Source organism: Daktulosphaira vitifoliae, unplaced genomic scaffold (assembly GCF_025091365.1).
Source record: "Daktulosphaira vitifoliae isolate Bord-2020 unplaced genomic scaffold, ASM2509136v1 Scaffold_5, whole genome shotgun sequence".
Lineage (NCBI taxonomy): Eukaryota > Metazoa > Arthropoda > Insecta > Hemiptera > Phylloxeridae > Daktulosphaira > Daktulosphaira vitifoliae.
Window position 1 is genome coordinate 5,047,672 of NW_026099576.1, and position 21,782 is coordinate 5,069,453.

The 21,782-nt window shown below is 24.6% G+C and overlaps 2 protein-coding genes across 3 annotated transcripts; one reads left to right on the forward strand and one right to left on the reverse strand.

Annotated features, from left to right (window-relative positions):
• Positions 1 to 4,750: 4,750 nt before the first annotated feature.
• Positions 4,751 to 17,777, forward strand: LOC126908455 (uncharacterized). 2 transcript variants are annotated; one of them, XM_050690526.1, is made up of 25 exons: positions 4,751 to 4,984; positions 5,163 to 5,228; positions 5,304 to 5,408; positions 5,465 to 5,629; positions 8,670 to 8,762; positions 8,938 to 9,042; positions 9,233 to 9,394; positions 9,956 to 10,033; positions 10,334 to 10,438; positions 10,851 to 11,015; positions 11,095 to 11,226; positions 12,044 to 12,142; positions 12,449 to 12,572; positions 13,018 to 13,075; positions 13,167 to 13,342; positions 13,668 to 13,857; positions 14,690 to 14,881; positions 14,942 to 15,052; positions 15,125 to 15,252; positions 15,542 to 15,722; positions 15,791 to 16,247; positions 16,309 to 16,419; positions 16,902 to 17,018; positions 17,078 to 17,158; positions 17,577 to 17,777. In XM_050690526.1, the coding sequence occupies exons 1-25, from the start codon at positions 4,934 to 4,936 to the stop codon at positions 17,727 to 17,729; spliced, it is 3,405 nt and encodes a 1,134-aa protein (XP_050546483.1). In that variant the 5' UTR covers positions 4,751 to 4,933; the 3' UTR covers positions 17,730 to 17,777. The 2 variants fall into 2 exon arrangements, with proteins under 2 accessions (XP_050546483.1, XP_050546484.1); XM_050690527.1 differs by lacking the exons at positions 4,751 to 4,984; positions 5,163 to 5,228; positions 5,304 to 5,408 and adding an exon at positions 8,008 to 8,097 and having other exon boundaries at positions 5,524 to 5,629.
• A 285-nt stretch (positions 17,778 to 18,062) lies between these two features.
• LOC126908475 (uncharacterized) lies at positions 18,063 to 19,496 on the reverse strand. The gene is made up of 3 exons (XM_050690603.1): positions 18,874 to 19,496; positions 18,685 to 18,817; positions 18,063 to 18,622 (listed from the first exon to the last, which is right to left on the reverse strand). The coding sequence occupies exons 1-3, from the start codon at positions 18,993 to 18,995 to the stop codon at positions 18,068 to 18,070; spliced, it is 810 nt and encodes a 269-aa protein (XP_050546560.1). The 5' UTR covers positions 18,996 to 19,496; the 3' UTR covers positions 18,063 to 18,067.
• Positions 19,497 to 21,782: the final 2,286 nt, after the last annotated feature.

Genomic DNA, 21,782 nt, shown 5'->3' on the forward strand with positions numbered 1-21,782 from the left:
CTGTAATACCACATTTTATATCAAAGTCCTGTTAAGGATTCTTAGTATAGTATTAAAATAAAAAATTAAATAAAATTTCAATGAAAAATAATTACAAAGAGTTAAAATCATAAATAACCTTACATTATGTCATAAAATGCAATTAACGTGCATAACAATAACAGTTTAATTATGTGCATCATACATTCATGTAATAATTATTAAAGATATAAAATACCACGTATATTTCAACCAATAGAAGCACTCAAAATTTACGCTATCTATCAGCATAATCGCCTGCGTCCAGTGCATCGTTTCCCTGCGTCCATTCGTGATAAAAATTGGACTGCCAAAATTGTGTACGGCGTGGTCTATCTATGTGTATTTAATCTATGATTTACCATAGAAAGGGGAATTTCGAAGTAACGGCGCCATCTATTATTAACACGCTTATATTAGTTTCACATGTATGTTTGTTGTGAGTTGTTTGTAACTTTACACGCGCACGTGTCTACGGCCTTGAGACTAGACGGTCGTAACGCATTCACCCCACCCGTTTTCATACCCGTAAATAAGTGTGTGACATCAATTATATATATACAAACAAATTTTTATTTTGACTGACCAATACCGCCCGCGTGTAATGCGCCTTACGTATATATATTTATATATTCCTACCGCCGTTTATACCTTAGGTATAACGTCCCCCCCGCCCACAAAACAAGGCTATACCTAGTGCATGATACGTTTACATACTTATGACGCCTTACTATATATATGTATGTATGTATGTGTATATATATATATATATTCCTACAGCTGCCGCATATGCCTCGCGTACGTTTCCCAGCGCTCCGCCCGCCAACTAAACACAGCTATACCTCGTGCATGATACGTTTACGTACTTAAGTCGCTTTACATGTATACAGAGTGATTCATTAAGGATAAGACACTCGTTTACTCAGTAACTATTGAAAATTTTAAATTTTTGGTAAGAAAAATATTGTTTGATTCAAAAAACACTACAATAATATGTTGTAAAAACATGATATTTTTCATCCCTTCAAGGTTAAAAAACATTAACTTGAGTTTTTTTAAATGAGAACACATAAAAATTATTTTGGAAGAACTTCATATACACTGATAGACCATACAAATATAATAAAATTCAGGACTGTACTGACCTAGAAATATACAATCGAATGATAACAGATAAAAAATTTTTTCTATTAATTAAAATTAGACCATTTTATAAAAGAATAGAAGGGGCTGAATAAACTTCGCTATTTAATGAGCAAAAACTAAAAATGAACGAGATCATTTTAATTGAAAAATCGCTTTCTTTAAAACTTTAATTTATTTCTACAATGAAAACTAGGATCCGTGTTATTAGAATTTTTTTGACATTTATATTTCAGAGGACACACTATTTTAGCAATGTCTTTTAACTAGGGGTCCAATTCATTTAATCTTAGTTCGTGATAGAAAATCACAGTATTTACACTGCAACGGAAGCTTTACTAGAAAAGTGAAAACGCTAGTGGTAATTGACCCGGTTTTTCTATGTAAAGTAATAGAAGAGACATAGTTTTTTTAATGTTTCCTAAAAACGGGTAACTCGACAAAAATATGTATAGAACAACATTTGTTTAAAATATAATTTTATATATTATAGAGATGTTAACTACTATAAACTATTAATTTATAGCAGTAAAAATACAAAAAAATGAAATACCAAACCTTTGATCAATTTAAATTTTAAACATCTAATGATATACTTCAATAAAATTAATTTTAATTTTAAGATAATAAATGATTTTTCTTTATATACAATCTAGTTTAAAAAATTGTTTTTCTTTTTTCATGAGTAATATTTCACAAATACTTGAGTATTTAATATTATTACTAGATCATTTCAGTATTTAAATTTAATTAATTCTTATAATAAAAAACGTTAGCATAGTGGTGTCGTGCACACAGTGTGAACGGGGCATAGTTGGGACATATATATGATATTCGGTATTTCCGAAACATGTTCAAAACTTATTTTTTTGTGCAAAAGTTGCCATTATAAATTCTCCCATTTGTGGATACATTACAATCAGATTTTTCTATCACCTTATTTTTGAGATTATCTTATTATGTAATAGTACAAGGAAAAACGCTTTTCTGGGAAAATTACTTAGCGTGCGCAGATATTCAAAAAATTTTTTAACAAGTACTTGGTCACGAGACACCGGGAAAATTATTAGCGAAGATTGAAAAGTTTTTACCGCGAACGATAAAAAAAGATCTAATTGTAGATTTGAAAACGTCGCAAAAATGTAATACGTCAAATGAACCGACTTTAATCTAGTTGAACTAATAGTCATAAAATATTGGAAAAAATCCCTTAAATTTAGAAATTTAGACAAATATAAATATAATAAATAGAAAATTTTACAAAGATTAATCATCATCATCTATGATAATATGATAAGGTAATACCTTGACGTTGAAACCACTCTTCTCATAATAGATGCTATAATTGAAATATTAAAACTATATTCCGTATAGTTATATCCTATAGTTTTTAACTAATTAGTGATAATAACAAAAAATAGTTGTTATATAAAATATCTAATTGCAGATTTGAAATTAGCAAGAAAAATTGATCAATAAAAGTATGTTTTTAATTCTGATGAAAATTCTTTGTAGAAACATTAATTTATAATTTCACAACAAATTATTTTCTGAAACGTTTTGTAACAAGCCCTTCAGTTTTTATACACGTTTGCCATAAAAGTAATTCCTATTTAATAATTTTTTATATGTTGCCCGAAAAAATTACAATACTAAATTATGAAATTAAGTATTCTACCTCCGCCAATTATTAAATATCATTTTCATATTATATTATCCGGAATAATGAAGGAAATAGGAATTTAATTTTGCTTTAGGTATAATTCACCAATTTTTTAAAATTAAACACTATCTACAGATATATGCATCAAAGCGTTTTTTATGATAATGATTTTAATCACTATCAGATATTATTTACTTATTTAGTAAGCATTTTAAAAACTAAATATCTACCCAAATAATAATATTTAAATTGAATTACGCAGAAAAATCATATCAGTAAAATGAAACATTTTTTAATCATATACCAAAATATACTTTACTAAACCAAATTTTTCCGCTTATTTCGAATCTGTAATTAGATTTTTTCTATCACTTCTTTTTGGAGATTATTACTAATTAGTAAAAACGACTATTGACATATAAAAATTGATTTTTAATATACTAAAAATAATTTATGTAAAATTTCAATTGAAATTTTGTTTGGTCTTTCAAAGTTGATTTTGATTGAAGATTATAACTTAAAAATGTTAAACTTTTAACGTTTTTTTTAGTTCAACTTGCACGTTTAAGTTTGATATAATTAAATAGAAAATTTAAAAAATCGTATTCTTTAAATTGATGTGATACCTGATTTTTGGGGTACAACCGACCTTGAACCGAATTTTTAATTTTTCAATCAAAGTCAAATCGAACCAAACATTATTAACAATACAACAAAAATAGTTTCAATAAATTTCTCTTCAATCATACTTTTTTCCAAAAATGAAATTGAAATATATGGATAAAATATTTATTTGATCAAATGTTTTATGTAACAAAAGTATTTGGATTAAGATAACTTTAGCACAAATATCCATTGGAACAACTTTACTTTGGAGAAACGATTAATGGATGAATTGTTAAATGTAACAAATCTTAATCGAAACATAAAATGATTCGAGTAATAATTAGTGATGGGAAATATCGAATAGTAACTATTCGAACTATTCGATAGTCATTCAAAAACTATTCGAATAGTAAAAATATTCGATAGTCTATTCGAATAGTTTTAAAAACTATTCGGTAGCTCCATTCGAATAGTTTAGAAAATATTTGATAGTCTATTTGAATAGTTTTTAAAATATTTAATAGTTTATGCTAAAAATAAAATATTCGGTGGTATAAACATAATTCGAATAGTTAATCGATAGTTTAAAATATTTAAAAATGCCCATCACTAATTTTTTTATTATTAATTGTATCCTATATATAATCGTAGTACCCTGAATAAACAGTTTTAAACAATCCTATTTAGATTGTTAGTGTTATTAAAACAGCAAATCTATAAATCTGACTATAATTTTACATAAGACCAATATTTTAGAAAATTTAACTTTACATATTTTTTTTTACGAAACATTTTGTTGTAAAATGATTATTTCGAAAATTAAGAATGATTTATATTCAAAAAATGAATTTTAACAAATTATTTTTTTATTTTATTTTTTTGAACAAATACTATTTTAGAAGAAAATATTAAAATCTATATTTTATATTCTATATATTCTATATATTCAAAAACTGAAAAATTACCTTTTGAGCGAATTTGCAAACATACTTTTTTTTTATAAAAATGTTAATTATTCCAAAAATATATTATTTGAATGGATTACAACCTTAATTAACTAATATATTTTTGGGATAAATTACATTTATATAATAAAATAAATTTTTATTTTTTATCACTATACTAAAAATAGTATTATTAATTACAACCATGAATTATTTTTTCCTTTTAACCACGATTATATTCAAGTCTTATCTATAACCGTGCTACAACAATCAATTATTGTTTCATTAAAAAGAGTCCAAGCATGGTAGTATTCATTTTACGTACTCTCATTCTTACCCGTTAAGGGTAATGGTAAATGATAAAAATATACGTTGTTATCAAACAATACATATAATAATTAAATAATCAATAAAATTTTTTGAGTTCATAAATATCAGTACTACTTTAAAATTTGTATTTATTTATGAAATAGTTTATTAATAAATCGTAAATTTTAAAAATTAATCAAATACTTTAATCGTATTTTATTAACAAATATACAACTTCGATATAAACATAATGAGTGAACACTCGAAAAAAATTTCTATTGCATTAAATTCTGAGACTAAAGTGAGTTTTATTTTAGTTATTAATAAATAGTTCTAATTTTCATTAATTTTGTCATCATTATCACATGAGAGATTATTTTAGTAACATTTGAAAAAATAATTTCAGTTTTATAAAAAATGTGGCATTGCCCTATTAAAAAAATTTAAATTATTTAATTATTTAATTATATTTATTCCAGCGGGTTTCTAGCACAGATTTTGAAATATCTATACAATGTGATCCTGGAGAGTCAAATAGTGTAATTGTAAGCATACAATTTCTATTTATTTTTCAAATAAACAAAAACATTTTAAATATATTTTTTATGTGATCTATTTAGGTGACTTGTGGACGTTGCAATGCTAGTATGACTCATGCAGAATATTTTTATAATCATCGCCATGTTCATTATAATTTATGTTGGCTAGAAGGAGAAGATCAATTAGTATACATTTAAAATAAATTTTGTTTTTAGTTATTAAATATAAATAATTTTTGTAGGATTATTCAGATGAAAATAAAGTGGCTATGTTATTACGGTCAATTTTACCTAAATTTGCTGAACGTGATAAAAAAGTATTATTTACATGTGAATGGTGTGGCAATTATAAAAAAAGTGTTCAAGGATTTGCTTCTCATATTAAAATTTGCTCAGAAAGCTCTAAAGTAATTTTTGACACAAATCTACTTTCCCGTGCACCCTTATTTTTAAATTAGTGAAGTATTTTATGCTGATTACGTTTTTTTAGTTTTAGTTTTAATTGTTACAGAGGTGGGCAAGAACTGTCCATGCACTCAGACCTATAGGTCGATTATATATACCTCTTATTGAATTATATTAATCCGGCTTCTTCACATTGAAATGTTAATATTGTTGAATACTTAAGACTATATATAAAGCATCCCACTAGGTCTCAGCTTTATATATTCAAAGAGTCTTGTCTCTAGTGAAATTAAGTATTACATTTGGTTTTAGTTTTTTGATATCTTCTTTTTCAGAAAAAGATTTTCCCAAATGTTTAGATATTAATGTGACCAGGATGTCACATTCACACATGATGTGAAATAAATCTTCATTTTCTGTTCTACAATTCCTGCATAGTGCTGCAATCATGTAATTAAGATCCTTCAATAGTTAACCATAGTAGTAGTGGTTCTTATAGCGCTGGTAATGGCTATAGTTGCTATTCTTTGAATGCATTTATGTTCTTTATTAGCTATAATAAGTGTTGTTCTGGTCCATCCGACCAAGGCACCATACAAAATCATAGGTTTTATCACTGAAATGTATATCCAATATATAACTTTTGGTTTAAGATCCCAGGTATTTCCCAGAATTCTGCTGTATGTCCACAATGTAGCCATGGCTTTTTAACACTTGCCTCAATGTATGATTTCCATCATAGCTTACTATCTAGGATAATACATAAGTATTTTACTTATGACTTAAAGCCTATTTTTTGTCCATTCATACTAAGCGTGCAAAGACTGTCAAGTCCTGTTCTTTTCCTAGTAATAATTATTACCTCTGCTTTGTTTGGATTAACAGCTAGGATATAATTACTGCAACATGTGTGTATAGTGTTCAGTCCCTTTTGTGCTAAGCCTATGTCTGGGAATTTACCTACCACTACTATAGCTAAATCATCGGCCTAGGCTTGTGTATAACAATATTTGTTTAAATTTTTAATTAGTGATTCTAATAATTATTACCTCTGCTTTGTTTGGATTAACAGCTAGGCTATAATTACTGCAACACATGTGTATGTACTGATCACAATTGCTTCGTCAATGAGCCTAGTGTCTTCAAACCTTGGTACATTAGTTCTATCAGTACTCAATAGCATTAAGTCTCCAACCCAAGACTCGTTGAGTTGCCATTGTTCAGTAGTCAACGTATTAGTGGGATAGTCCACTAAGACCAGTGCCATTTTTTTATGGTTGGTTAACACATCTTTGTAAGTTAGTACCCAACAGGTATTCTTCATCAGAGAATCGAGTTCCTTAGTTTTCAGTGCAGGATTTTTGGTAACCTCCGACGTTTCCCAAGTTATTGGTTCCCTTATTGTTATCCTTCAGTTGGTCTTTCTGTGTTTTCGTGGTTCCAACTTTTCAACTTGTGCCTCTGACTTATGCTAAGTTTCTTTGGCCTTAGTTTAAGACCTTCAATCCTTTCAGTCATGACCGGCTATGAGCAGAGATGTATGTTCCCTTATTAAAAGCAGTGGGTTTTTGATGATTATGAAAGAGATAGAAAGTGTTTTTTAATCTCAGTAGAAAATTAAACAGAAAATAGAGTAAAGTAGGATAATTGTAAATTAATTTTTTAGGCATGTCGTATCCATAAACCCATGTTTCGTCACCTGTTATAACACGTTTTAGTAATTCTGCATCGTCGTTAACTTTATTAATTGACTCCTAAGCAACTTCCATTCGCCCTTGTTTTTGTACAAAACTCAACAATTTTGGAATAAATTTTGCTGCTACGAGTTTTATACCCAAAACATTTGTTAAAAATTCATGGAAATCAATATTACAACATCATCAGTAACTTCTCTGATTATGATTCGGCGATCGTTCATAACCATTTCTTTCACTTTTTCTTGTTTTCATCAGTTATTGATGTGCTGAGGCGTTAAACGTCTTCACGGCCATCTTGGATACATTTAAAAGAACTTGTAAACCCTTGTTTTACTCATGGCAAACTCACGATTGGCCTTTGTTACATTTTATTTCATTTTTTACGTAAAATTTGATACAAATCCTCTGATCCATTATTTTAACAAACGAAAAATCTACTAGCTCATAATAAATTGTCTAACCTTGGCGGCTGCCACTGGCAAAGTAAAAAATGAATTCAGCTGAAAACTTTATCATATTTCAGAGACATGTGTACCATAATTATGGTACATTATACATAATAAAAAAAAAAATTTGATAATTGAACTCTCCAAACCCGAGAAATTTAAAAATTCCCGTTATTTTCTGAACACACCTCGTATAGAAAATGTAATCAGGAAATTTTTTTTTTTTTTAACTTATAGTACATAACATAAGCTTTATTTTAACATAATTTGAAGCTTGGAGTTAAATTTTCAAAACTTATGTTGAAAAAGTTGATTATTCCTCCATGGGTAAGTAAAGGATCAAAATTTCAAAAAGTTTATATTAAATAAAAGGAAAATACTCAAGGTATTTATGTAAAAAATTTTTTGGTACATTCATTTTTAAAAATTTATGTCAGTTATTAAGAAAAAAAATGTCAAAATTTAATATTTTAGAATTTATAATTTTTGGAGCAATTTCCAATACTTATAGGGAACCAGAAAATTTTTTTTTTAATTTTTAAGGGAAATGTCTAATTAGATACGATTTGTAATCTTTTGACGTGTCGTTGAATGAAATTAGTTTAGTGATAGCTGAGAAATAGCAGCAAAAAACATCATAATAAAATTAATACCTTTTTAAATTCTCATCAATTTTAAAAAATAGCCCTAGTAGACTTATAACTATTATTTTAATTATTTTTCTAGCATTATTAATATTAACTTTATCATGTTCAATATCAAACTCTAATTTATTTATTTTAATTTAATCCAAAAAAATGTAATTTTAGACTACAAATTAGATTTTATTTGAAAATTTGAAGTTGTACACATGTGCAAAAACTATAATGCTCTATTCTAACCGTTTGGATTGATTTTAGTTATTGTCAGAATCTAATGTTAAAGATGATTTATTGACATCTATCACAAATGAAGAAAAACAAAAAGAACAAGAAGCAAAGAATAATGTAATGGTATGTGACCAAATTTTATATAGTAATACTAATTTGCTTCAATAATAATAAAACTTATAGAAAATATTTTTAAAAATATACTTCTGAGTTACATATTTCTTTAAAATAACAAATCTAAAAAAACTTTAAAATATACAAAATTATAATTAATTTTTTTTTATAATATTTTATTTAGGTTATATGTGGTCGCTGTGAAGAGAATATGTTGTATAAAGATTATGAAGAAATACATAAACAGAAACATTATAATTTGTGTTGGTTAAAAGATGAGGATGAAATAGTGAGTTAAAAAATTATTTTGTTTTTAGATTAATCTAAAATTATTATTTTGAATATTTGTGTAATTTGAATATTTAAAGTACTAAATTATGTAAAACATAAATAAAAACTTGTTCTACCCTTGTACAATTTTAACCAATTTTTCAGAAAATAAAATAAGTGTTTTTTATTTTATTATTAATTAATCTTAGGATTTTGATGATGAAATATTAACACAGGAACTATTGAAACAATATTTACCTAAATATGCTGCACGTGATAAAAAAATAAAATTAATATGTGAATGGTGTGCCACTGTAAAGAAAAGTTTACCAGGTTTTACTAATCATTTAAAGAAATGTCAATCGAGACCAGTGAGTAAAATTTATATTAACTTTTTAAGTGAAAGTGCTTAAATATTTAATTTGGTCAACACAATTTTGTATATCTGTTATATTGTTGTTTTAATAAAAGAAGTTACAATAAAAGTTTTTTTTTCAACTAAGTATCAACATTTAAAATTTTTTATGTTGTATTAGTACAGTGTACTATAAATAATAATATATCAATATTTAATGCTAAATTATAAATTGTAAAATTCCATAATTTGTTAACTGGCTCACATCAATCTATTCCGTTGTCTATGTGCAAAAAGTGAAAATGCAAATTATAGTTTTGTAATCAATCTATTGCAGTTTATTTTTTTTTCTTATCACACTTTTGGGAAAAAAAGTTATTAAAATTTTAATATGATCTCTCATTATTGACTGTCCTTGTTCTTTTAACCTTTGTTCAGCATGAGCCTGATTCTTAAAAAAGATTGTAAATATTTTAAAAAATTTACATTTTGTAAGTTCTTGATCTTGGCCAACACTGGTCAGTATTAATAAGGTAATAAATATTTTAAGAAATAATCAATTCATTATTTTCTACAGGATAAAATTAGTTTAATAGATGGTAATGAAGATATTTGTGTTGTTAAATTTTATAATTCAGACAAGGATTCAGCTACGGTAAGCTATTAATAGATGATATTTTATGGTAAACTATTGAGACTATGACTGGAAGAGTGACTTAACCTAGTTTTGAAACTTGATTTCCAACACTTATACTTTATATTCGACCAAAACAGTTTAAATTATTATTTTTAGAATCTATGTAAAGTTTAAAAAATTTAAACAAACAATTATAATATTAAAATTTTTGATTCATATAAAATATTCTATTCGTGTTTATAGTTTATTTTTCAAAGCTACTCATACATTGATAGCCTTAGTTTAAAACATTACTTTATGCTCTTTCACATTTAATAGGTAAAATGTGGACGCTGTAAAAAAGAAATGACTTATAAAGAATATTATAATAAACACATGGCGAAACACTATAATTTATGTTGGATTGATGGAGAAGATAAACCTGTAAGAAAGTATAATAATTAGGGGTAAAAGTTATATGAATTTATGAATTTTTTTGGACTACTTTATAGGGTCACAAGTTTATGCAATTATATCATTATATAGTAGTGTGATAATTACGTTTTAGGGGAGGGTAACTATAAAATTATAATCTCAATAACAATATATTACCAAGTTTCAAGTCAATTAATTCAAATAAAATATTAAAAAAATATATAATATAAAAAATTTGTTCTAGCTGATCTTGTGTTCAGAGTAATTTAACCGAATTTATAAATGCATATAATTCCTGGCTCTAATCACAATAAACAATAGTGCTTTTTAAAAATGTATTTAAAATTTGTTTATTGTTTTTATGTTAGCTATACATTTTCACTTTAATATTTGACTAATTATTAATAATATTTTACTACAGAATTTTGATAACTATGAAGTTGTATTATCGTTGTTGAAACAATACATTCCTTTTAAAGTTGTACGTAATCGAGGAGTAAAATTAACGTGTGAAGATTGTAAAACTGTTAAAAAGAGTCTTCCTGGCTTTGCAAGTCATATAGTCTTTTGCAAAAAATCTGATATAGTAATATTTTTTATAAGTATTATGTTCATTGTTCTTTTTCTTTTTAAAAATAAATCTATAAGTACATTTATATTTTTAGGATACTAGACTTTTACTTGTGGAATGTGAACAATGTAAAAGAAAAGTCAAACCAACTTCTTTAGCAAGCCATAGGACAACTTGCTCAAATGCTATTGAAAAAAAGAAAAAAAATAGTCATTCTGTGAGATTGGTAAATTCATAATGTTTTATTAAATTTTATGTACTTTAAATTAATTCGTAATTCAAGTTATTTATTCATTTTACTTATAGAAGTATTAGTTTAATGTTAGTTAGTAAGTTTAATGTATGTAAACTATCTATTTTAGTTAATTAAAAATGTACATTATAAGTTACTAAATTAATAATAACTCATATTTATCACTCAATTAAAGAACTATTTAGATCGTTTTATTTGTTTAGACAATAAAAAAAGGTCCCATAAAATAACATTTAAACAAATTGTTTCTTGTAAAAATTATTTTATTATTTAATATTAAACTAACTTATATATTAGAAAATGACTGGTCGTTAACAACTTTTGGGACAATATTTCAGAAACTATTAACAATTTAAAGTAATGACTGGAGATGAGGAGTTAGTGCTGCTATTTTATCACTAGTAATTTTTCTACCATACTCTTTGTCCTATCTAAATATAAAAATGAAAATATCTTCCAAAGTACTAGTTCAAAAGTAATTTTTCGACTAGTTATTTTCTTAATTGGATCATTTTCTTTTTTAAAGCTTGTTTAATATATATGTTGCCATTTATAAAAATAAAGTTGATACCCCTATAAGATATAGGGATAGATCTAAAAAGTACTTTATAACAAATAAATCAAAATACATATGTTGCTAATAAAAACCAAAAAAAAAATTGTTTAAAAAACTTTTAATTTTAAGAAAAATTGAGTGGCTAGCATTAAAGGAATCACTTTGTATATTTAAAAAACTTTTAACTATACAAATTTGTTATTGATTCAATATGACAATTATTATATTTTTTAGGAAGAAGGAGATAATCTATACTATAGATTCAAAAGAAAACAAAGACCTCCAAATATACTTAGCTTTCATCCAGGCACAAAATATTTGACTGAGTATTATGTATGTATTAAATTCAATAATTTAATAATAATAAGAATTAATATATTTAAAAAAAAATTATTAAAAATTTTGTGATTTTAAAAATTCCCTTCATTATGTATATCAAGTAAAATGTACAAAATTTAACTAGCAACTCATAAAATCTGATTAACTCAACATTCACTTAAAAAAAAAAAATTGTGCATTCTTGTACTATATTAATTTATATTATTATTAAAAAATAATAATATTCCAGCTTAATAATTATTGTCACTACAAAATATTTAAGAAGTATTAATTATATAACAAAAAATATTAATTTTACAGGATTATTCATGCTATTTTTGTGAACTAACTAGCATGGATTTTTATAAATTAGTTAAGCATGTGGAAGTATTACATAATATTGATATTACTGAAATTAAAATCAACTCAAAAAAATATATAACAAGTAAAGTATTTCAAATTTACATAGTATTATTATCTAAGGTGTAACTAGGGAAAAAAGAAGCTTAAATCTCCTCATGACTAAAATAATTGGGTTATTGAGATAAAGTTTAGATCTTTTTCTATGTCATCCTGAGAGGGTGATGTCATAGCCCCTGTATGTGGCAAAATTTAATCACTGTGGTCAGTAATTTTTTCATATAAGAGCATATNGCAAAATTTAATCACTGTGGTCAGTAATTTTTTCATATAAGAGCATATTATTAAAAAAGGCCTCACAATTTAAAATAAATATTTCACAAGCATCCTATTTTTACTTTTTAGATAGCTATAAAAATATTGTACATTTTTTTTTCGGTATAATCCTACACCTTTATGATAATATCTTATGTATACCTTTAATTAATCAATTTAGTTTTTTTATTTTTAAATACAATGAAAAATTTTAGATAGTTATGATTTGTTTATGAATGTACATTTAAAACCATTATTGAACTATTATAATTTGTAAGTATTCATAAAAAAATAATTACTGGAAATTATTATCATTATTTAATTAAAAAAACATATATTAAAATGTCATTTTTCTTTAAATAAGCTTTAAAAAAAAGTTTTGGCATGAAAATTATTACGATTATTTGCAACCAAGAATACAGCTTTTAAACAATACAGATGCAGAAAAATATTTACCAGGTGTTCGAAAGTCATGTAAAATATTATGTAGTGAAGATAGCTACATTAGTGTTCATCTTTTTCAATCAATATACATAAATGGTAAGAGTTAACTAATTAGTATAATTTTTTATAAAATATATAGGATAATTAATTTTTAATTGTTGTGATTAAATAAAAAAATTATTGGAATAAAATTTTTCGTAATATATTTGTCTGTTATATTATCAAGTTAAAAATATTTTATAATAATTATTTTACTACATAATATTTTAGTTTTTCAAAAAACTAAATAAATGTTCTTGTTACAAAAATTTTAATTTTTCAATAGTTTTTGAGAAAATCCTGTGTACATTTTTTTTACCATTTTTAAAAAATTAATTTCTGAGAGTTACAAAAAAAAAATATATAAATTTTATTTGTTTAGACATGTATTGGCTTTTTACTGGTGGTCCTAACTGGTCTATGGCTTGGTGTCCAGTCCCTGAAAATGTGCATGTTCAATATTTAGCTGTATCTTGTCATCCAAATCCTGATCTCATTCATAAGGAAATAGGCTGTTACAAATATCCTTCACTTCTTCAACTTTGGATATTTGATTCCTTACATAATATTATGTAAATTAAGTTTCTTTAGCAAGCATTTTTGTATTTCATTTATCTTGATAAGTTAATTTTTATTTAAAAAATTGAGCATTTCTTTCATAAATACAAATATGAAAAAATCCAATGACATATGATTAATGATTTCTTTTATGATTTATTTCAATCTGTGCATTTTTTAAATAAATAAGCTAAGTGGATTGAATATCACCTAGTTGAATATATTTTTTACCTTTTCCTGATCAACTAGGAATGCAAATTTATTAAAAATTACTTTTTCTTTACTGTTGAATACTTTAAGTGTTGAGGAAATAATTTTTGTTGTCACTCGATAAATTTTGTTAAAAAAATGCACTGATATTAATAAATGAAATCAAAGGATATATAAGAAAAACACAAAGGCGTAAAAAACCTGTCGTAAAACACTCCTCTATAATTAAAAGGATTTATGCAAGGCAATCAGAAAAAAATTTTTAAAATACTTGATTTTATTAAAAAAGGATTTAAAATACCCTCAAAACATTTTAAAAATTACAAATAAACTAAATTGTATATCACTCAAAATTATGTTCCAAAAACTAACTCAATGATTATATTAATGTAAATATTAATACTTTACTTAATAAAATATGTTATAACTATGCAATTATTTTATATTAAATTATATATAACTATTGTATAATAATTTTGTATGGTTGGTTTCCATCTTAATACTATTAAATTTATTATTGCATAATATTTATTTTTATAAAATTTAATTTCTTAGTTAAAATTTAAATAATAGATGAAGCTTGTTTTAGTATTGTTATATTATAAACTTAAAAATATTATTATTTTTAATTGACAGTCATGATTCTAAAGATAGTATGCCACATATGTCTTATGGTATTGCACATGAATTTGGAGCTGTTTGGGATATGGCATGGTGTCCATCTGGTGCATATGAGCAAGATAAAAAAATAGGTTTATTGGCATTAAGTACATCATGTGGAGATTGTCCCATCTTTACCATGCCACATGTTATTAGTGATTTGGAAAAGTAAGTGAAAATAATACTTGAAATAAAATATAACTTTTATACTAGTTTTTTTAAATTTAGGTATACTATTTATAAAGCTAAACCAATAATAGCAAGAAATTTTGAATTTGAAGAAAACAAAGATGGTGTTCAGTGCACTAAAGTTTGTTGGCAATTAACTTCGCCATTTACGTTAGTAGATTCACAAGATATTATTTTTCACTAATTTATTACTTTTTATGAAAATATTCTCTTAAATTGTAGAACCCTAATATGTGGTTATTCAAATGGATTAATCAGCATATTTAATTTAAAAAGAAATTCAATATTTTTAAGCAATGAAATTTTGTACCCATGTAATACTTTTAGAGCAAGTAAAAGTATCATTACTGGTAAGTATTTCTTTTGTAAGATTTTTCATATTTATATTTCTATACTTGAGTCAGTTATAAAATTTATGTGTATGACATATTTTTACCAGAGCACAAGATATTTTTATACCTAAAAATTTTCAGTTTGTCAAATTTTAATTAACAGAAAGTAAATAAATAAAATTTCAATGACTTCCTAGATATACCCTAAAAATTGCCAAAATTACTCTCTTAGGCCTTCTTTAAATATGCAACTGGTAAATGTATATATACATTGAAAATATATTTGTGAATTAAATTTGCTTTATAGGGCTTTCTACAAACTTTTTGAATACTTCAATTCTGGCAACAACTGCGTTTGATGGCATAGTAAACTTATGGGATTTACAATTAACAGAAAATCCTATTTTTGAAACTAAATTTTACTGTTTATCTGACTGTTCTTGGTTACAGCAGTGTTATTTATTAATCCTTAGCTGTAAAGGTGTTAAGTATGTTACGTTGATAATAATTTGCCTTAAATTTAAGGAATAAATAGTTCATTTATTTGTTAACTTAGTTCAGCGTTTTCAAAGATGAGGAGTATCAATTTCTTAAACTGTAATGATGATTTTCATAATTACAATGATGAGTTATTTGTTTTAACTTCATCAGATAGTAATAATATAGTTGTAAATAGTGACATTGTTAACAAAACTGTTTCTGACACCATGATGGATGATAGTTTTGATCTTGATGAAAATGAGAAAATTAATACAACTAGTGATGCAGACTGTTGTGAAGAGAATAATGAAGAAAATGATTACAATATGAATGACAACGATGGTATAGATAATTCAAATTGCGATTTATCATCTGAACATTTAAATTTGAGTGATAATGAAGTCTCAAATACAAAACGAAAAAAAAAGAAAGTAAAAGAACATAATCAAAATATTGAAGAAGAACTCATATTGAAAGACCAAGAAGATGAAGACTTCTATGGTCCCTCATTTTTCCAAAGTGGTATTCATTGGGTATGAATAAAATAATTGTTTAAAACTACTACTTATTGATAGAAAATCTCTACTATTTTAGTCAATAACTGGTTCAAATTGGATGAATTTAATTGCTACTGGTGATGAAAATGGAAATGTTTATGAAAATCATTACTCTGTGGATACCAATCAAATAAGAAAAAAAAATATAGTAAAGTTTTTAAAATTTTTATCAGTATTAATATAAACAAGTTTGGGTTACCATTTAATCTATCCTTATTAAATAAAAGTCTTAAAGCCTAGTTGTTAATTTTAGACAATTATTTAAATAGAACAGTTTTTTTTATCAGAAAATTTGAAAAAATATTTAGACTTTTAAGTTGGAAGTTATGCTATTTTATCCTATCAGTTATTATATTTTATAATGATATGTACAATATAGATTATTTGGACTAGTATTTCTCAAATAAGCTATTATTTTTCTATAATAATAACTAAAATATATAAAACTTAACTCTTTATGTAATAATATTACTTAATGAGCATTAAAGAATAAATAAAAAGATTATTATATTTTATGAAATTAAATAAAAATAATTTTTTTTAATAGCTTTTTTATTTAAAAAAAAAAATGATATTGTTAAAAACTTTAACCCAATAAATGTATCCTATTAATAAAATGTATTATTTTAGAATATAGTTCAGGTATCTGTCAAAAAAATGTCCTCCTATTGCTCAAGTCAACCAGAATTATTAAACCTAAGTTATTTTAAGGATACTATACAAGCCTTTGCACTTGAAGCAAAATCTGTAAGTTTTTAATAATTTTTTATTTTTTATTTTAATAACTATGATTATGGAATATTTAGTATCCAACTGATAATGATATTAAAGCTCACAAAAAGGATGATAAATCACTATTAAGATATCCGTTAGAAAATATTACTAAGGTAAAGCTTAGAATTGATATTTAAATAATAGTTGTTCAATAATAATTAAAAAATATTATATAGTTTTATTGTTTAATTTTAATAACATTATTTTGTCTTAAAAGATTACCACTAAAGAAATATAACTTGAACTTAATATTCTTAGGTTATTAGAATTTCCTTAAAAATAATAAGTGTAATATTGGCATTTACTATGCAACATACTGTATAATAACATTTAGTAAATTAAGTTTTTTTTTTAATTTTATTGTAATCATTGTTTCTAAGTGAAACACAAAAGTGATTATTTAACTTATAATTGATTTATAATTAATTTTAATATTTGTACTCTCTAATTAAGTTATAATAATAAATAAATGATTATAATTTTTTCCTTGTTCATTAAACTAAAGAATAATTTTTAAAATAACTTTTTTAGGTTTGTTGGAATCAAAATTTCACGTCATTTAGATGGTTAGCTATAGGTACTCAAAGTGGTTTTACGCTAATTACACCTTCAAAAAACCTATCCGAAAATTTGTTACAATCATTTTATGATGCAGTATCAACAACTTATGATAATATATCTTGATCCTGTTATTTTTAATGAACCTTATTGTAATAAAATATTGATATTTTAGATCTTTGTTTTAAGTATTTCCTAATAAATAATTTTTTATTAACTTAGTGACTGGTATATTTTCATACTTGAAATTCTTTAAGAATACCTTAATTTTTAACTTGAATGAATAAAACTTAAATGAAAAATAAAATAAATACTTAACTTGTTAATTGTTAATTTTGTCAAGTTTAAATGTGTTATTCTAAGAAAAAATGCTTAATGTCTTTGATTTTAAAATTTAACTTATTGGGCTATGTTCTTTTACTTCACTAGTCTAAATTGTAATAAATAACAAAAGTTACATAGAATTAAACATTTTTATTAAGAATAATTAATAAATCATCAAATTTTCTGTTTAACATTTCAATATTATTAGAAATTAAATTAATTTTTTGTTCCAAATGACATAGTTTATCTTGTACTTGTTTTTCAAGTCTCTCAAAACCATTTTGTAGACTTTGACAACAGTTATTACTAAAAGGTGTTTGTGTATGTTTCATATTAATTAGAAATGAATTTAAAACATCATTTTTTACATTTGGTGAATTTTTTATACTTAATGAAGATAATAATTTCGAAGCATTTGTTGCTAACATATTAGGATTTAACATATCTTGAACATTTTGTAAATTAATAGGTCCAATTGAATTAAATGAATAAGCTTCAGTTTTCAAAACTTGAACAAATATGCCATAAATCCAAATAAAATCTACATTTTCCAACCTTTCTAAACTCAAACTGCAAGAATTTAAGTTATTTGTTTTAATTGAGTGAACATTGAATCCCCTTATTTCTTGCGAGGAATCAATATTATGGGTTGAGATGTACTCATTATTTTTACCAAAAAATTCAATAGTTTTGGCCTAAAAAAAAAACATTGATAATTATTAATTAAACAAGGAATTTAAAAATAAATCAATTTTACTTCTGAACAAACAGTGATATTGTTTATCAAATAACCAGGTTTGCAATTAATTAATAAACAACATTTTTGTTGGTCATCATTTGGCTTGAAAAAGTTAACACAATTAGTCTCTTCTATGATACTAGAGTAATCACTAAAACAAATAAATCTGCAATAAGCTATTGTATAATTAAAGTAAAATGTTTATACATTTCATAGTTTTCTTTTGTCTGAATCACTACACAATTTTCTATGTCTTTTCCCTCAATATTTGATGACCAATTACAATTGATGTCAATAAAAAGTTTACAATCCAATTTTTCGACACACATCCTTCATAATATTATATACTAAGTAGTAGTGAATTTATTTATATTAACTTGATTTTTGAATTTATTTTAGAAATCATTTATTTCGTAAATTATTTTAATAATGATCTAGTTATACTAAATTATATATAGATGTGAATACGAATAGTAACAACCTAATTCAAAATAAATATATGATGATTTTATCTACTACACAACCGCAACTTAGTATATCACAGAATAGATAAGATCTTATCTATTCCATGGTAACACATAATTTTAAGAGGACGCCACCCCGCTGTAATTTTAGGCTTAAAAACTATCAAAAGTATAATCTTTATTACACGGTTTAAAGTGATCGTAGAAATTTGAAATGTTGAGGATATTTAAATAACAATATTTTGAAATGTTTGTAATGGGCTTTTTTTCTTAAGATTTATATTCTAGCCGTAACATTTTTGTAAAGATACAAGTTTTTTTTTTTTAACTTATACAGTTTATTTATGAATAGTGATATCTTAAAAAGCCCATTATAAACATTTTAAAATCTTACATTCTTCGCCTTCCCGAAATTTCAAAACTCTAAGATGAAATATAACAGAATATGATAAATTATAAGTCAAACATAAAAATGAAGAATAAATGTAAAAAACTGCGCTTTTTAGTCGAGTGGATAAAAATCGTACCACAAGCAGCGAGTTGTCGCATAGATTAAATACACATAGATAGGCCACGGCATTCAGACAATTGGCAGCCGATTTTTTGTTAATTTATAAACGTAAAGATAGCGCTATATATCCTCTTGGAAATATTTAATAATAACTGTCCAGTTTGCTGATATTCGAGTAATAGTCACGATTATTGATGTACGGCTAACACCGTTAGCGCAAATTAAGATAAGAACCAGTTATTACTAAAAGGCGATTGCTTATTTTATTTAAATGAAACTTTTCCTTTTAAATACAAATTCGATAAAACATATGTTTTAGCTTCGATGCGAAACTGAGAAGGTATTAATTTTACTATGATGTGTTTTTTTTTTTGTGTCTGTATACGCTCAATCTCAGCTCTCACTGAACCGATTTTGATGAAAAATATGTCAAAAGATCACAAATCGTATCTAGTCGAAGACATTACCCTCAAAAATTGAAAAAAATTCTCTCGTTCCCCGTAAACGGGGGAAATCCCCCAAAAAATTACAAATTTAAAAATCGCTAATTTTCGATTTTTTTTCATTTTTTTTTTACTTAAAATTGCCATATCATTTGGTTTTTTTTTTTTATAAATCTAACCCTTTACCTGCCCACAAGAGGGATTCAAAATAATAACTTTTTTTTTTTTAGTTAAAGTAAATCATTAAAATTAATTCAGTTCTGGATATTTCAATTGTAGAATCTTTTTAAATACCAAAAATTACTTAGAAATGATTACTATGATTTCTATTTAAGTGTTCTATTACGATATAAATGCAAAAAATAATGAGTTTTTCTGATAAATATACTGTAAATAGTAATTATAAAATTTCCTANAAAATAATGAGTTTTTCTGATAAATTTACAATAAATAATAATTATAAAACTTTCTGACTGCATATTAATCTTAAAAATAACATTGTTTTAATTCTCATAAAATTTTCTATTTAATGATTCATTCTAGTCAACGAAGGAGTAATTTTGGTAAATAACAGTAAAAAATCGCAACCAAATTTTTTTTTTTTTTAAAGTAGGAAATTGGTGGATTATTCCAAAAGCAACATCAACTCTTATTTCTTTAATTATATCCTGATTAGTAGTTCTTTGATTTTAAAATATAATATATGTAATTTAAACGTAGAAATTATAAAAATAATAAAGAAGTTATATTTTGCTTTACTTTTACGTGTATAAAAATTTAAAGGGCTTGATACAATAATTTTCAATAAAAACTGTTTGTTACTATAAAAAAATGCACTGGACTACAAGGAACTTTCATCAGAAGCAAAAATATACTTTTCTAAATCAACTTTTCGCGTTGTTTTCAAATCTGCAAGTAGACTTTTTCTATCACTTCTAATTGTTTATATTATTACTAATTATATATAAAATAATAATTAAAAGAAAAAAAAAATTTGTTTTCAAATTATTACTGATTTGATTTTTACTATGTTAAAAATAATCAGCCCAAATTTTCAATGTTAACCTATTTTTTTGGTTCTTTAAAGTTGATGAAAAATTTTTGATAAAGATTTATGAAAGTTTTTAGTAAAATAAATTGAATATATTACCATAACTTTTAGCTCAATTACAAGTTTAAAATTGACATCTAGGCCAGTCAACAAAGGAAAAATTGCGGAAAAAATTCCCAACCAAATTTTGTTTTTTGAAAAGTTGAATTAAAATATGTATAATGACATACTAATAGTCCTCATTGATTGGAATTGAGCATTTACAGCCTCGAAAAAGTTTAAATATGAGCTTTTTTAATTTTCTTAAAAAATATTTAACTTACAAAAAAAAGTTTCGTACAAAAGTTGTTTAAAAGACAATTATAAACAAAAAAATTATCTTATATTTTTTCATTTAAACAAATGTTTTTCGAATTACATTACATTTAATATGAGTACTAAAATTTATATTCCATTTTTTTCATTTTACGGTTACTTTTAGCTTCGATGCGAAGCTGAGAAGGTATTGGTTTTACTATGATGTGTTTTTTTTTTTATTATTTTTTTTTTGTGTCTGTTACCACTTTTTCTCAGCTCTCACCGAACGGATTTCTTTCAACGATACGTCAAAAGATCACAAATCGTATCTAGTCGAAGACATTACCCTT

Coding starts and splice junctions, on each gene's coding strand:
- LOC126908455 (XM_050690526.1), top strand. CDS start 4,934: ATGAGTGAACACTCGAAAAAAATTTCTATTGCATTAAATTCTGAGACT. Junction 15,723..15,790: donor CTTAGCTGTAAAGGTGTTAA/GTATGTTACGTT, acceptor TTGTTAACTTAG/TTCAGCGTTTTCAAAGATGA. Junction 16,420..16,901: donor AAATAAGAAAAAAAAATATA/GTAAAGTTTTTA, acceptor GTATTATTTTAG/AATATAGTTCAGGTATCTGT.
- LOC126908475 (XM_050690603.1), bottom strand. CDS start 18,995: ATGTGTGTCGAAAAATTGGATTGTAAACTTTTTATTGACATCAATTGT. Junction 18,818..18,873: donor ACAAAAGAAAACTATGAAAT/GTATAAACATTT, acceptor TATTTGTTTTAG/TGATTACTCTAGTATCATAG. Junction 18,623..18,684: donor ATATCACTGTTTGTTCAGAA/GTAAAATTGATT, acceptor TTTTTTTTTTAG/GCCAAAACTATTGAATTTTT.